The sequence below is a fragment of the Ambystoma mexicanum genome, chromosome 9, assembly GCF_040938575.1.
Source record: "Ambystoma mexicanum isolate Mex_15411 chromosome 9, UKY_AmexF1_1, whole genome shotgun sequence".
NCBI lineage: Eukaryota > Metazoa > Chordata > Amphibia > Caudata > Ambystomatidae > Ambystoma > Ambystoma mexicanum.
This window is the reverse complement of record NC_090931.1, coordinates 1,516,755,477-1,516,769,253: the sequence shown is the minus strand read 5'-3', so window position 1 is coordinate 1,516,769,253 and position 13,777 is coordinate 1,516,755,477. Positions and strand designations below refer to the sequence as shown.

The window sequence follows — 13,777 nt, the reverse complement described above, 5'->3', positions numbered from 1 at the left end:
GGGATCCCACAATTGGTTTGAAAAAATGACTATTGGAAATTGTTATCATAGAGAAAGATCGAGGACTTTTTATGTTGTAATTGCACGAGTCAAAAACATAACAACACAAATTACAGAGAGAAAATAGACATCATCAATGGTTTGTTGGACCATAACAGAACATAAACGTAAATGCTTTGAAACACCATTTACCACCAATGCTCGGGACAAAGATGAAAATGGTGTGTGTGCAACAAACCCAACCTCTGTGGAGGTTTGTCAAAACAGACACAGTTCAATTGTGAAAATTCAAAGCGGAATTCTGAAGACAAAGTAAAACAACTAAGAGGCAACAGATAAGATTTTTCATGTGTGAACAGCAATCAATGTGCTGTGAATTCGGGGAGTAGTATGTCTACACCAGGTGTTTCGGCCGTTTCGAATTGGGCTAAATGAGCCTCATCTTTAGGACGGCCATCATCAGGACAAGGTTCTGTACACGGGACATCTAAGCTGTGGAAGGGAGATCACAATCAGGCGGGTGTATGAGCCACAGAACTAATTTAAATTGACTGAATCAAAAATGTGTAGTCACAAAATAGAAAACACACAGCTTACCTATGTAGCAATTGATAGGCACTGTATTAGAGATCCATACGCCACACTGGGCTGGTCTCTAGGTACTCCTGTTGTGTTAAACAGAAAAAAGGGGAGGGGGAGTGAGTCTAAACCCCAACCGTTATGTACATAATAAATATAAATGTACACAAAGCATAAAACGTGTCTTACCTTTCACCGAATGACTACAGGTGAAAAGCGGTCAGCCATCAAAGGTATGGCTGCAAGTAAACAGAAAGTCACATTTAAGTGTCTGAATGTAACGACTGCTCATGTGGAACTAAAAGTGCCCATGCTGGCGAATTTACCTTTGGTGGTGGGCCAGATAGGCTGTCAAAAGGCTGCGTGCAGCGAGCGGGGCATCTTCGAGTGACTGGAGCACACTGCACAGCGTGGGAAAAAGCTGTTGCCAAGGCTGCATGAGTGTTTTATATGGCACCCATGTTAGGATCAGGCTAGAATCGAGCAGCCAGAGAAAAAATGTATAGCGCTCGAGGTGGTGGAGCATAGTGATAATAAATCAATTTAGAGGGTGCACATCTGTCTTAAAAATTAATTTAGGAGCTAAAATTAGCCAACTGGTTGTCATGGTAACCGTCATGCGACTCATAAAAAAAAGTGTAAAAAAAAAACCATGCATCAACAGAGCGTAAGATGACCTCATGGGGATGTTAACAAATTCGTTGAAAAGTCGGCGCATGATTAGAAAATGGACCCAATATGTACAGCTCTTGGAATGCATAGCCAAATAGTAAAGCAATAATAAATACATGGCACATAATGCAGGTACATAATGGCATAGTCATAGAGAGCCACAAAATGTGCCGATTAAATACCAGCCGTGGGCAAAAGAACATATACATTGTACCGCTATCCTAAATAGATGGCAATAGAGAGCCGCAAACAAAGTGCTTACTAAATGTGCACACAGACATAAGAGTTGGACTGGATGGAATTCGATGTATAGAGATTCGAAAAAACAATAGCATTTTTTGGAAAAGCATTCCAGTAGGCATACCGGGCACATAATTTGGTCTAGATGTAAAAATATCTAAACAAATGAATGTTCAAGAAACGAAAACACAACAATTTTGAAAACCGTGTTACAATGGACATTCAAGTGTGTCAAAGATGGTTTAAAGAAAAGACTTCCATTCCACTGAAATGTTTAAACCAGAATTTACGGTGTTAAGTCTGTGCACCCACCGTTGCTCTAACTGAGTCAATGTTTTATTCAAATCCCCACCCCTCCTTGTCGGTTTCACTTTCTGAAGAACAAACAATCTCTGGCGGGCCTGGGCCGGAGGAGGGGGGAGATGGCCTTGCAGCGCAGAACGCGGCACCCTGCACTGGGCGGTGTATCATGCCTTGGGTGAGGGGCGAATGACAACACGTGGGGACTCTTAAAATGGCTTACATACATTTACATTAGACAGAGTACACACTGAGGGCTATACCATTTTAGCACAACATTTCATATCAACAGTTGACATACGAACATGAGGTAGCGTTAGGTGGGTTTGTGTGCAAAGAGGGCAAAGCGTATTATTGTATGATACATCTTAGTGTCAGCTTCTTAATTGGTTTGTATGCATTTTTCTCATTATAAACAATAACTGTTGCATATTCCTCTTTACCCACTCTTTTCCATATTAGCAGCGAACGTTAGTCAACACGACATATTACAAAAATGTTTTTCACACATTACAAGATGCCTCGGGGTGGGCGGGGGTGTGAGGCGCCACACAGTCTAACGTTGAGGCTTGGTACAAGGTAGGTGCATGCATGCAGGTTTGGGCTGGTTTCAGTTACTTCCTAATGAGCCCGGTCATGGCTGGGGCAATGTAGTACTGCGGAAGTTTAAATGATAGTGTTTATTTTGTTGTTTGTTCGTGTCTGGTTGCTCGTGAGAACAAGCCTTCAGCGGATCTACCATGAGGTGGAGACTGGGGGAAGTGTGGGCCTCTGCGAGCGCGGTCGAGTGGGGGTCAGGCTGCAGCTTTGTGTGTGTGCAAGTTTGTTCTGCCGGTGTCAGATCTAAGCGCTTCTAACAATGGAGTTGTTCCAATACAAGATGGCGTCTATGTTATGCCACATAATGTGGTCGTGCAGCCTCACGTGTCGATCCGCAGCCGCCCTGCCGCCTGGGCCGGGGGCAGGTGGGCTTCCGACGACCCATGAGTCTTGGGTCGGAGATGTAAGAGGGAGAGGGGTCCTATTGACCTATCCTCCTACACACTGTTACCTGAAAATAGTGCTCTCATTCGCTCTCTTTGCGGCTCTAATGAAATTAGCTTCCATAAATTACTACTCCACTAGTCAAAGCAACGAATAACATTGAGGACCCTTGGTTGCAATTGTTTGCGGTTTGTGTCAGTGTCGGTGCTGTTTTCTTTTGTTGATCTCGCAATGGTAGAAATGTCAAAAAGAGTGGGCACCACTTGAACATAATCACTTTAAGTGAAACTCAAAAGTCTCAAAGATTCATTAATTTACGTAATTAAAAAAAGTCTTGTTGGGAGCTGACCGCGAAGAGTCTGGCGATACCCTGACTCAAAATACACACATAGCAGAAGGCGGAGTAGTAAACAGTCGCTCTCTATTCGATCCCAAGGTGGTTTCAAGCAGCAATTCTGACTCACCACAGAATTCTTCCTAATTTTAGCAAGGTCATATTCCTTCCAGGTAACCCTCTGACAGACTGATTATTTCTTTCATCTCTCTAACTTGATTATCTCTCTAACTTGCTTTCACTATTTTCTTTTTGGCTATTTTCCTATGACGTCAATTGAAACAACCTGCAATGGGTATGTTGTGTTATGTTTACCCTTCTTTTTTCCTGTGTTTTATGTATTACTTGCATTTAGTATCTGACTTGCCCTGATGAAGGAAATAAGTCTATATTTTAAGGATATTTTGACCGCTTCCTCACTAAGAAGTTATTAGTGACCATTTTTTTTTAAAAACTCTTTCGGATATAAATTGGTTCCAAAGAAACAAAAAACCAGTGTCAAGAAATTCTGAAATTTAACATCCCAGCTGGGATTAAATGGAGAGCGTTGATCTGAGGTGACTCAGTCGTCAGTGTGTGAGGCTTCCCAACGGAGAGAATGAGACCACTGTGAGGGCATAGACAAGCTCCCATGCTCATTTGTGCCATGCCCTCTCTGTGGACGAATGCTCTCCGGTATTGAGTCAAGATTTGTCTGCAGAAGGTGCCCCACTGACATCAGTCTTCTGTCTATGGCCTGGATGGCGGCTGAACATGGTACTAATAAAGAAAAGGAATGGGGGCTTTGATAACAATAGTAAGGTTACCTCTGATCACTTCATAGTTGCCAACCTATAACCATGCACTACACGGCCTGCTCCATGGTCAAAGGCTCCGATTAATGACAGTAGATATAATAAGAAGTTTTTTAAATGTGAGTTTTAAAGGAGTCTTTGCGGTCCTCCAACATTAGCTTCAGGCTTAATCCTCCAAAATTACCATTGATAGCAAAGCCTGAAGTGCTGAGGAGGCCGAGTTGTTTCCAGTTAGTCAGACCCCTAGACACAGCTACCTGTAATAAAGACAACTTTATTAAAAAAAATAGCTTTGGTCCCTAAAGTTTGCCATTGTGCACTAGTCACCACAATTAACTCCGCCCACCCTAAGCCCTGCCTCCTGAAAGCATCTCAATGAACCGCCCACCTTAGGCCCTTTGTTAGGTGCTGCCCACGGTGCCCTTTGCCTTAAATCTGCCACTGAACACGTGGCACCTTTTCAGCTCTCCTCTCCCAAATGCATTAAGTAACGGGCTGCAGCACTCATTGGGGCGACCTTACACTCACTCCTGGCTCCGCTGGGGTGTGACTAGTAAGACTCTTCTGGCTCTGCCCCTAGTGGGCCAGGGCTTCTTCAGGGTGGCGAGTTTCTACCAACACTACACCAGGCATTGCTGTACAGCAACACTCACAAAGTCTCGCCAATATACTTTCTATTGGCCCAAAAGATCACCTCTTGCACATCAATTGATGTTTGGTTTTTATAATCAATCTTCAGGGACCTAAGCAGCACCTATAAACTAGCATGTGTTCTTTTTGCGCTGTGCAAATATGCACTCCATTGTCCTAAATTGAAATCTGAAAAGAAAGTACTCTTTTATCAAAAGAACAAAAACCTATCATGTGTCACTGTTACCAGTCAGCTTGTGTAAAGGAATCCTCAGCACGAGGTTGTCTGGGCCAGAATGTGCTCTGCTTACATAAAGCACTTCTTACTGAGATGTACGTGGTGGCTGCCAGTCCACCACCTGAATGTACATCTTAATGCTCCAGGTAAACTGTGCACTTAGAAGTCCAGTTTCCCGCTCCCCCCCAAAACCAAACGGAACTGAAACCAACGGGCGCGGCACAAGCTACTTATACTGCTGGTGACGTTGACGCACTACGGAGTCCGTCGAGGGACATCGACACCACGACCTCATGCACAGCGCCCTCTGACGAGAACATTTTTTGCTGAAGCAGCAATGATACGCGTATCATAGATGAGGAATACGTGAGAGGCCCAACTGAAGACACATCTGCAGCAGGCTCATAAGAAATCATGAACTGTCCTACCTAGGGCAGCAACCGACCAGAGGTCCTCGTACCATGGGGACTGCAAAATGAGCTCCACCAGCAATGCCTTCATTTACTGCTCTCACAAAGACTTCCTTAGGATCAGTATTAACTCGCCTGGCTCTGGGTGCATGTCCCCTCCTCCCATTTCCTCTCCACAATGAGCAACAAAAACTGAAGCTGAGGCTTCATCTTCCCTCAAGCAAAATCACAAAAACAAGCTGATATTGTTCAGTGTTTCAGAAATTACAGATTGTGCTTTTTAAACAATCGCAAAATAAAAAGGTTTAAACCTAAACCTAGCGATTACATATTTTAATTACACAGTTTGTGTGTAACCCTTTTAGCTGACAGTATTTGAAACATTGTCAGAATGGAAAAGCTGAGTGCTCAAAAACAGCCTAGCAATCTATTGCTGTAGAATTAAGAGTGTAACACTCGTCTGATTCAGTTTCATCGGTTTCTTGGAGGTCGTCATAGCTTTTAATATACTGTACTTTGCCTTCAATGCCACAATGGTTCTCTGTTTTATTTATTTATTGTTTATTTCTACAGTGCTTATACACAGGTGGAGTGCTTCAAAGTGCTTCACGGCGAGAAGGGAACAAGGGAAAACGGTAGTCATTGGGCCTTGAAATTCCAAATGATCTAACAGAAAAAGGAGCCTACTAGGCCTGGCGGCATTACTCCTAGTGCAAGTGCATAAAGTGTTTCAGGCGTGATCAGGTTGGGAAGAGGCAAAAAAGGGGTATGAGAGGGCCAGAACAACTAACTTACTAGTCCAAGTACTTTCAGGGCATGCAAGTGTACAGACAGAAGGGCAAGGAAGGGAGGAGGGGACAAATGCACCCAGACCAGCAGTGCCCTGGGCTAAGTGCAGAGTGGTTACCCCTCTCATGGATCATAGGCAGTAAGTGCAATAATGTTGAACAAAGTGCAGAGGCCCGGAGGCAAGTGCAAGACTGGAGGGAGTGCCTAGGACTGGTTATGGGCGTGAACCAGGCAACCAGTCAGTAAAAGCTGAACAGTTCGGAAGAGAAGGAGGGGGAGGTTAGCAGGGGACAGAAGGAGGAAGAGAAAAGGAAGGTATTGAGGAGTTTCCAGAATTTAAGGTGCACCGGCTTAAGGCGAAGAGAGGCAGGGAGGCTGGTTCCAGAGGGAGGCACCTGCAGAGAATAAAGATCAACCCCTAAATCTCTGTTTGGAAAAGCGGCTCACCCGCAGAGAGTTGGAGGAGGATGAGCAGACGGCTCTAGAGGGAGAGTATTTAAGAAGAAAGCATTGTAGATAGGGCGGGCCTCTGCCCCAGAAAGCTTTGCAGACTATGCAGAGGGTCTTGAACTTGATCCTTGCAGCCACAGGGAGCCAGTGGAGGGATAAGCACATAATCAGTGGTTCCATCCGCAGAGAGGACCCCTGTGGTTTGGAAAGAATCTACAAAATCAGTGTAATTAATTCTCCAATTAGGCAGTAAACATGTTGTGACCCTGCTTGAAAATAAGGCTACAACCAGCACAGCTTTTGGTATCGCTTTGTTATTGGATTTAAATGACAGAATAGAATATGTTCACAGGATAAACATTTTAAGGTATAATTCTGAGGTTTGTAACATGTTCATATTATTGGTAATATACAATGCGTTTCCTGGACTTAGGAATTGGAGCAGAGTAAGGTAAGGAGAAGGGGAAGTGTAGATTCCATACCTAGGCATTCGACTCAGCCGAGACTTTCTTTCCTTGCTTGTTTCCGGAGAGTGGATCGGTGTGGGTTTCCTATTTCTTTATAATGAAAGACTCCGTAGGAACAGTGATGCTGCCTGTCCTGCAAAACAAATAGCCATGATTTCCATCTCCTGGATAAGAACACACTTCAGATTTCAAATACCATGCAGCATTTAAGGCCTCGTCTGATTTCCTCTTAGTTCTCTATAGCAGCTGCTACACTTTGGAACTCTGCCACTGCGTACTACGGACAACCACCCATCATGTTGGCGTTCTCTCAAGTGTTATTCGTTTTAATGTTTTTGGCTTCTCCTCCCCCACTTGCCTGCAGTTAGCGCCAAGAGGCCTCTGTGCGTTTTTACGCTTTTCACATTTTCTTAACATAACATAACCCACCGTTGTTCAGATTAAATATTTGGAGGGAGGCCTGGTCAGCGTGAGGTGATGTGGCACGCACGCTTCTCTAATGCCGGGGTACGTGGCATCCCCCCAGCCTCCTGATGTCACCATTCGGAGCCCAACCGCCAAAGTGAAGGCATTCACTTCCTAACGGAGGGCTGCAAGCAGCCCCAAACCACTGCATGCGGCAGGCACCCTTTCACTGCGAGCCCATGCATGCACATGACTGTTTCCCACTCCCCGGGACCCTGGCATGTTCACAGCCTGCAGCCGCTGTCACCTTTCTGGGCTGCGTGCTGTGCAACTGTGCAGCTGCGGACTGCTGAACACTGTCAGACCATGTGCTCACCCCAACGAACATGCTCTTTATCCAGTACAAGTAACACTTTCTTCTCACTTAAAGAAACAAAATCCGTCTCTCTGCTGGCACAACCTCTATCCTTCAGCTGGCGCTCTCTCCCCTTCATGCCAGCACAGTGCTTGCTAGCCCCCGTCCTTCACCCATTCAGTCACTTTTCCCCTGGGGCAGTGGGCTTCCCCCATCCTTCACGCATTCAGCCACTTCATCCCTGGGACAGTGGGCTTCCCCAATCCTTCACTCATTCAGCCACTTCCTCCCTGGGGGTCAGTGGGCCTCCCCCATCCTTCACCCATTCAGTAATTTCCCCCCTGGGGGCAGTGGGCTTCCCCCATACTTCACTCATTCAGTCACTTCATCCCTGGGGCAGTGGGCCTCCCCCATCCTTCACCCATTCAGTCACTTTCCCCCTGGGGCAGTGGGCTTCCCCCATCCTTCACTCATTTCCTCCCTGGGGGGCAATGGGCCTCCCCCATCCTTCACCCATTCAGTCACTTTCCCCCTGGGGCAGTGGGCTTCCCCCATCCTTCACTCATTCAGTCACTTCATCCCTGGGGGGGCAGTGGGCTTCCCCCATCCTTCACCCATTCAGTCACTTTCCCCCTGGGGCAGTGGGCTTCCCCCATCCTTCACTCATTCAGTCACTTCATCCCTGGGGCAGTGGGCCTCCCCCATCCTTCACCCATTCAGTCACTTTCCCCCTGGGGCAGTGGGCTTCCCCCATCCTTCACTCATTCAGTCACTTCATCCATGGTGGCAGTGGGCTTCCCCAATCCTTCACTCATTCAGTCACTTCCTCCTTGGGGGGCAGTGGGCCTCCCCCATCCTTCACCCATTCAGTAATTTCCCCCCTGGGGGCAGTGGGCTTCCCCCATCCTTCACTCATTCAGTAATTTCCCCCCTGGGGGCAGTGGGCTTCCCCCATCATTCACCCATTCAGTAATTTCCCCCCTGGGGGCAGTGGGCTTCCCCAATCCTTCACTCATTCAGTAATTTCCCCCCTGGGGGCAGTGGGCTTCCCCCATCCTTCACTCATTCAGTCACTTCATCCCTGGGGGCAGTGGGCTTCCCCCATCCTTCACCCATTCAGTAATTTCCCCCCTGGGGGCAGTGGGCGTCCCCCATCATTCACCCATTCAGTAATTTCCCCCCTGTGGGCAGTGGGCTTCCCCAATCCTTCACTCATTCAGTAATTTACCCCCTGGGGGCAGTGGGCTTCCCCCATCCTTCACTCATTCAGTCACTTCATCCCTGTGGGCAGTGGGCTTCCCCCATCCTTCACCCATTCAGTAATTTCCCCCCTGGGGGCAGTGGGCTTCCCCCATCATTCACCCATTCAGTAATTTCCCCCCTGGGGGCAGTGGGCTTCCCCCATCCTTCACTCATTCAGTCACTTCCTCCCTGGGGGGCAGTGGTCCTCCCCCATCCTTCTCTCATTCAGTCACTCCCTCACTGGGGGGCAGTGGGCCTCCCCCATCCTTCACTCATTCAGTCACTTCCTCCCTGGGGGGCAGTGGAATTACCCCTGTCCTTCACCCACTCAGCCACTTCCTCCCTGGGGGGCAGTGCGCTAGCCCCCATCCTTCACCCATTCAGCCACTTCCTCCCTGGGGAGCAGTGGGCCTCCCCCATCCTTCACCCATTCAGCCACTTCCTCCCTGGGGGCAGTGGGCTAACCCCCATCCTTCACTCATTCAGTCACTTCCTCCCTGGGGGGCAGTGGGCCTCCCCCATCCTTCAACCATTCAGCCACTTCCTCCCTGGGGGGCAGTGGAATTACCCCATCCTTCACTCATTCAGTCACTTCATCCCTGGGGCAGTGGGCCTCCCCCATCCTTCACCCATTCAGTAATTTCCCCCCTGGGGCAGTGGGCTTCCCCCATCCTTCACTCATTCAGTCACTTCATCCCTGGGGGCAGTGGGCTTCCCCAATCCTTCACTCATTCAGTCACTTCATCCCTGGGGGCAGTGGGCCTCCCCAATCCTTCACTCATTCAGTCACTTCCTCCCTGGGGGCAGTGGAATTACCCCCATCCTTCACTCAGTCACTTCCTCCGTGGGGGGCAGTGGAATTACCCCATCCTTCACTCAGTCACTTCCTCCCTGGGGGGCAGTGGGCTAACCCCCATCCTTCACTCATTCAGTCACTTCCTCCCTGGGGGGCAGTGGAATTACCCCATCCTTCACTCAGTCACTTCCTCCCTGGGGGCAGTGGGCTAACCCCCATACTTCACTCATTAAGTCACTTCCTCCATGGGGGGCAGTGGGCCTCCCCATCCTTCACCCATTCAGTCACTTCCTCCCTGGGGGGGCAGTGGAATTACCCCTGTCCTTCACCCATTCAGCCACTTCCTCCCTGGGGGGCAGTGGGCTTCCCCAATCCTTCACTCATTCAGTCACTTCCTCCCTGGGGGCAGTGGGCTTCCCCCATCATTCACCCATTCAGTAATTTCCCCCCTGGGGGCAGTGGGCTTCCCCCATCATTCACCCATTCAGTAATTTCCCCCCTGGGGGCAGTGGGCTTCCCCAATCCTTCACTCATTCAGTAATTTCCCCCCTGGGGGCAGTGGGCTTCCCCCATCCTTCACCCATTCAGTAATTTCCCCCCTGGGGGCAGTGGGCTTCCCCCATCATTCACCCATTCAGTAATTTCCCCCCTGGGGGCAGTGGGCGTCCCCCATCATTCACCCATTCAGTAATTTCCCCCCTGGGGGCAGTGGGCTTCCCCCATCATTCACCCATTCAGTAATTTCCCCCCTGGGGGACAGTGGGCTTCCCCCATCCTTCACCCCTTCCTCCCTGGGGGGGGGGGGCAGTGGGCCTCCCCTATCCTCATCCTTTCCTTTTTAGAAATGGAGGCAGTCCTAGCGCCTATAGATTTGAGGCGACAAATCCTACTGCTTGTTACAGTGGCAGGTAATGTATGTGGCTCTAAGACAATCTGCCTGTGTGCTGGGCGGGAAGGCGATACATGTGAGTGATGGGCGCAGATCAATGCACTGACCTGACGGCTGCATGACTCTGCTCTCTGGCCGGGACAGACCTTAGATGAGCCGCCGCCAGTGAGGGGGGTATCAGTCTCCATGGTGTTCAGTTATCCATCTTGCACTGCAGGAATAGATATGTACTGCCCGGGCTGCTGCTGCCACAGAGCAGTGGCAAACGTTGCCATCCAGCTCGGTGTGAATTTGGTCAGCATTCCACATTTTAAACATTTGAGCATCTCTGGAAGCCAGTACCAGCAGCAGCACGTGGACGCGTGGCCTGCACGTGTGCAGCGATTTCCCTGGCGAGACTCCACAGCAGCAAGGCCATCCCTGCGGAGTTGCGTGGTCTTGCTTTGTGCGGAGTAACAGCTCGCCTGCCCAGTGCATTTTAGCCACAGAAAGGCGTGTGCTCTGAGCAGAGTTCAGCAGCAGCACCATAGGCTGCAGGTATTAGCAGCCTGCACGGACTAGGCTTCATTTCATAAGCCCTGCGCTCCTCAGGCACACTCTTCTTTTGCAAGAACAGGTGTCGATGCCAAAGCAGAAACCCCCCCACCCCCAGGGCCCCCCCCTTTCCTACCGGTCAGCTGAAGGGGGCCTGTGTGCAGCGGCCAGTGCAGGGGTGCGGGCCTGTGTGCAGCGCAAGCCATCTACAGGCAATGAATGGGCTGGAAGCCACAGCACTCTGCGGGGCCCGGGCTCTGTGCCCGCCCAGGCGCACAGCCAAGCGAGGCCTCGCCAAGATGGATAAGTAAGGTGCCGCCGTAATGGCCTTGCCACGGGCTCGGGGGGGGGGTCACAAGACCCGCATTATGCCGCTGGTGAGATAGTGCGCACTTACCGGGGGTCGGCCTGTTGCAAGTCGGGACCAGGTGTGGGTGGCCGGGCGGGGGCTGGCACGCACGCCCATCCGCCAGCCCGTACGTGAAGCAAGGGAGGGAGCCGTGAGGGGCGTACGAAACCAGTCACAGACGATCTCCTCACGACGAAGATCCCGCCACGCGCTTCCAACTGCTGCTACGGTCACGTGGCGCTGCCCAACCGCCACGCACCACGTGACCATAACGGCAGGGAATGCTTTGCCGCTTACCGCGCATGCGCCGTGCCTCTGCGCATACGCAGTAGTAATGCATTCACCCAAAGCGGCATCTGTAACGGCGGGAAATGCTATGCCCGCTTGCCGCGCATGCGCGGCGCGACTTCAGCAACAGGAGCATTTTCTGGCGGGCATTTTTAAATAATGCGCACGCGAGAGCCGCTTCCCCCCACGCACGCACACACACCGTTATTATTATCACGCCCCTTCCTGCGTGTGTGTGCCAGAGAGTTAGGCGCAGCGCAGGGGCACCGTACGAGGGGCGCACCGTACGAGGGGCTGCGGGGCCCGCCCACCCTACGAGGGGCTGCGGGGCCCGAGCCTCCACAACCCGCAAAATGAAGTCGGGGCTGAAGCCGGCCCCCCACCCGCCTGGGAAAAGAGACGCAGTATGGATGGCCCTTTGTTCATCCATACTGTATCTCCCTCCCTCTGGCGGCCCGGGTAAAAGCCAGAGAAAAACGATGTTTAAAAATTGGGGGACAGATGCAAAGCAAGAGGCTCTTGCTTTGCAAGTGTCCCTCAATTTCTAAAAATCGTTTTGGGTTGGTGTATTTGTACATCTGTGTACCCCTCTTGGTAAGAGGGGTGCACAGATGTACATAGCTCTCAACCATTTGGGTCGCGAAGGCGGGTGAAAACACCCGATTTTAGTTTTGGCGGGTGAGACTCCCATTGAAATGAATGGGCGTGCTGGAGGCTTGGCGGGTGAGTCAGCTGTTTACAAGGCGGGTGACACCCGCCAAAAGCGTGAGAGTTGAGAGCTATGGATGTACAGGTACACCCAACCCAAAACGATTTTTAGAAATTGAGGCACAGATGCAAAGAAAGTCTGTCCCTCAATTTCTAAAAATCGTTTTGGGTTGGGTGTATGTGTACATCTGTGCACCCCTGTTGGCAAGAGGGGTGCACAGATGTAGAGGTACACCCAACCCAGAAGGATTTTTAGAAATGGAGGCACAGATGCAAAGCTAGTATGTCCCTCAATTTCTAAAAATCGTTTTGGGTTGGGTGTATTTGTACATCTGCGCACCGCTGTTGGCAAGAGGGGTGCACAGATGTAGAGGTACACCCAACCCAGAAGGATTTTTAGAAATGGAGGCACAGATGCAAAGCAAGTATGTCCCTCAATTTCTAAAAATCGTTTTGGTTTGGGTGTATTTGTACATCTGTGCACCCCTCTTGGCAAGAGGGGTGAACAGACGTAGAGGTACACCCAACCCAGAAGGATTTTTAGAAATGGAGGAACAGATGCAAAGTGAGGGAGGGGGCAGGGAGAGGGCAAATGAGACCGTTTGCATGTCTCTCAGTGTGCACGTGGTGAGGGTGAATGCTATGGGCGGGGAGCGGAGGCGTATGAGCCAGCACTTTCTAGTAGAGCTGCCATATTTGAAATGGGGCAATGCTAATACTCCTCAGTTAGCTCGCTATACTCTTGATGGGATAGAACTGCTGTAACAGGGCTTCTATAATTGTTGAATCTTCTCAGCGATAATAATATGCTTTTGTTGAGGCAATGCTAGTTCATCTTAGTGGGGCTGCTATACTTTTGATGAGGCAACATCAGCACCTCTCAGTTGAGCTGCTACACTCTTATTGACAAGGCCCCAGGACTTCTCAACAGATGTATTTCTTTTTATTTTAATTGGTTATTTATAATGCGTGTACTACCCAGAGGTTTCTAAGCGCGGACTGAGGGAGCGAACCTGTGTTGCGCGGACCGAGGGAGCGAACCTGTGTTGCGCGGACCGAGGGAGTGAACATGTGTTGCGTGGACCAAGGGATCGAACCTGTGTTGCTCTGTGTCGTCTTGCTTACAAGGCGAGCACGTTGCCCCTGAGCTATCCTTCCGATACTCTAAAGATCTGAAGTACATTTAATGATACAGAACAAGAACTATTGAGCAAGTCTGTCATCATCAGAATAACTCAACACTGTCGTGGTTATACAAGAGCTCATATATTTAAAGGGATGGAATTACTCAGAATGTAGCAGCACTATTCAATAACCCAAAGTT

At 49.8% G+C, this 13,777-nt stretch overlaps 1 protein-coding gene across 7 annotated transcripts in view; it reads right to left on the bottom strand.

The window, feature by feature from the left end:
• Nucleotides 1-11,718, bottom strand: part of LOC138489399 (uncharacterized) — a 310,533-nt gene extending 298,815 nt beyond the window's left edge. For 5 of the 7 annotated variants that reach the window (XM_069617126.1, XM_069617127.1, XM_069617119.1 and 2 more), the window contains exons 1-2: nucleotides 11,506-11,718; nucleotides 6,903-7,020 (exon numbers count right to left, since the gene is read on the bottom strand). Coding sequence is in view for 2 of the 7 variants with exons in the window: in XM_069617120.1 (XP_069473221.1) it covers nucleotides 6,903-6,910 (8 nt within the window). In the remaining 5 variants the exon portion in view is untranslated. The remainder of the gene's footprint in view (nucleotides 1-6,902; nucleotides 7,021-11,505) is intronic. The other 2 variants (XM_069617121.1, XM_069617123.1) reach the window with 1 other exon arrangement.
• Between the last annotated feature and the right edge of the window lie 2,059 nt (nucleotides 11,719-13,777).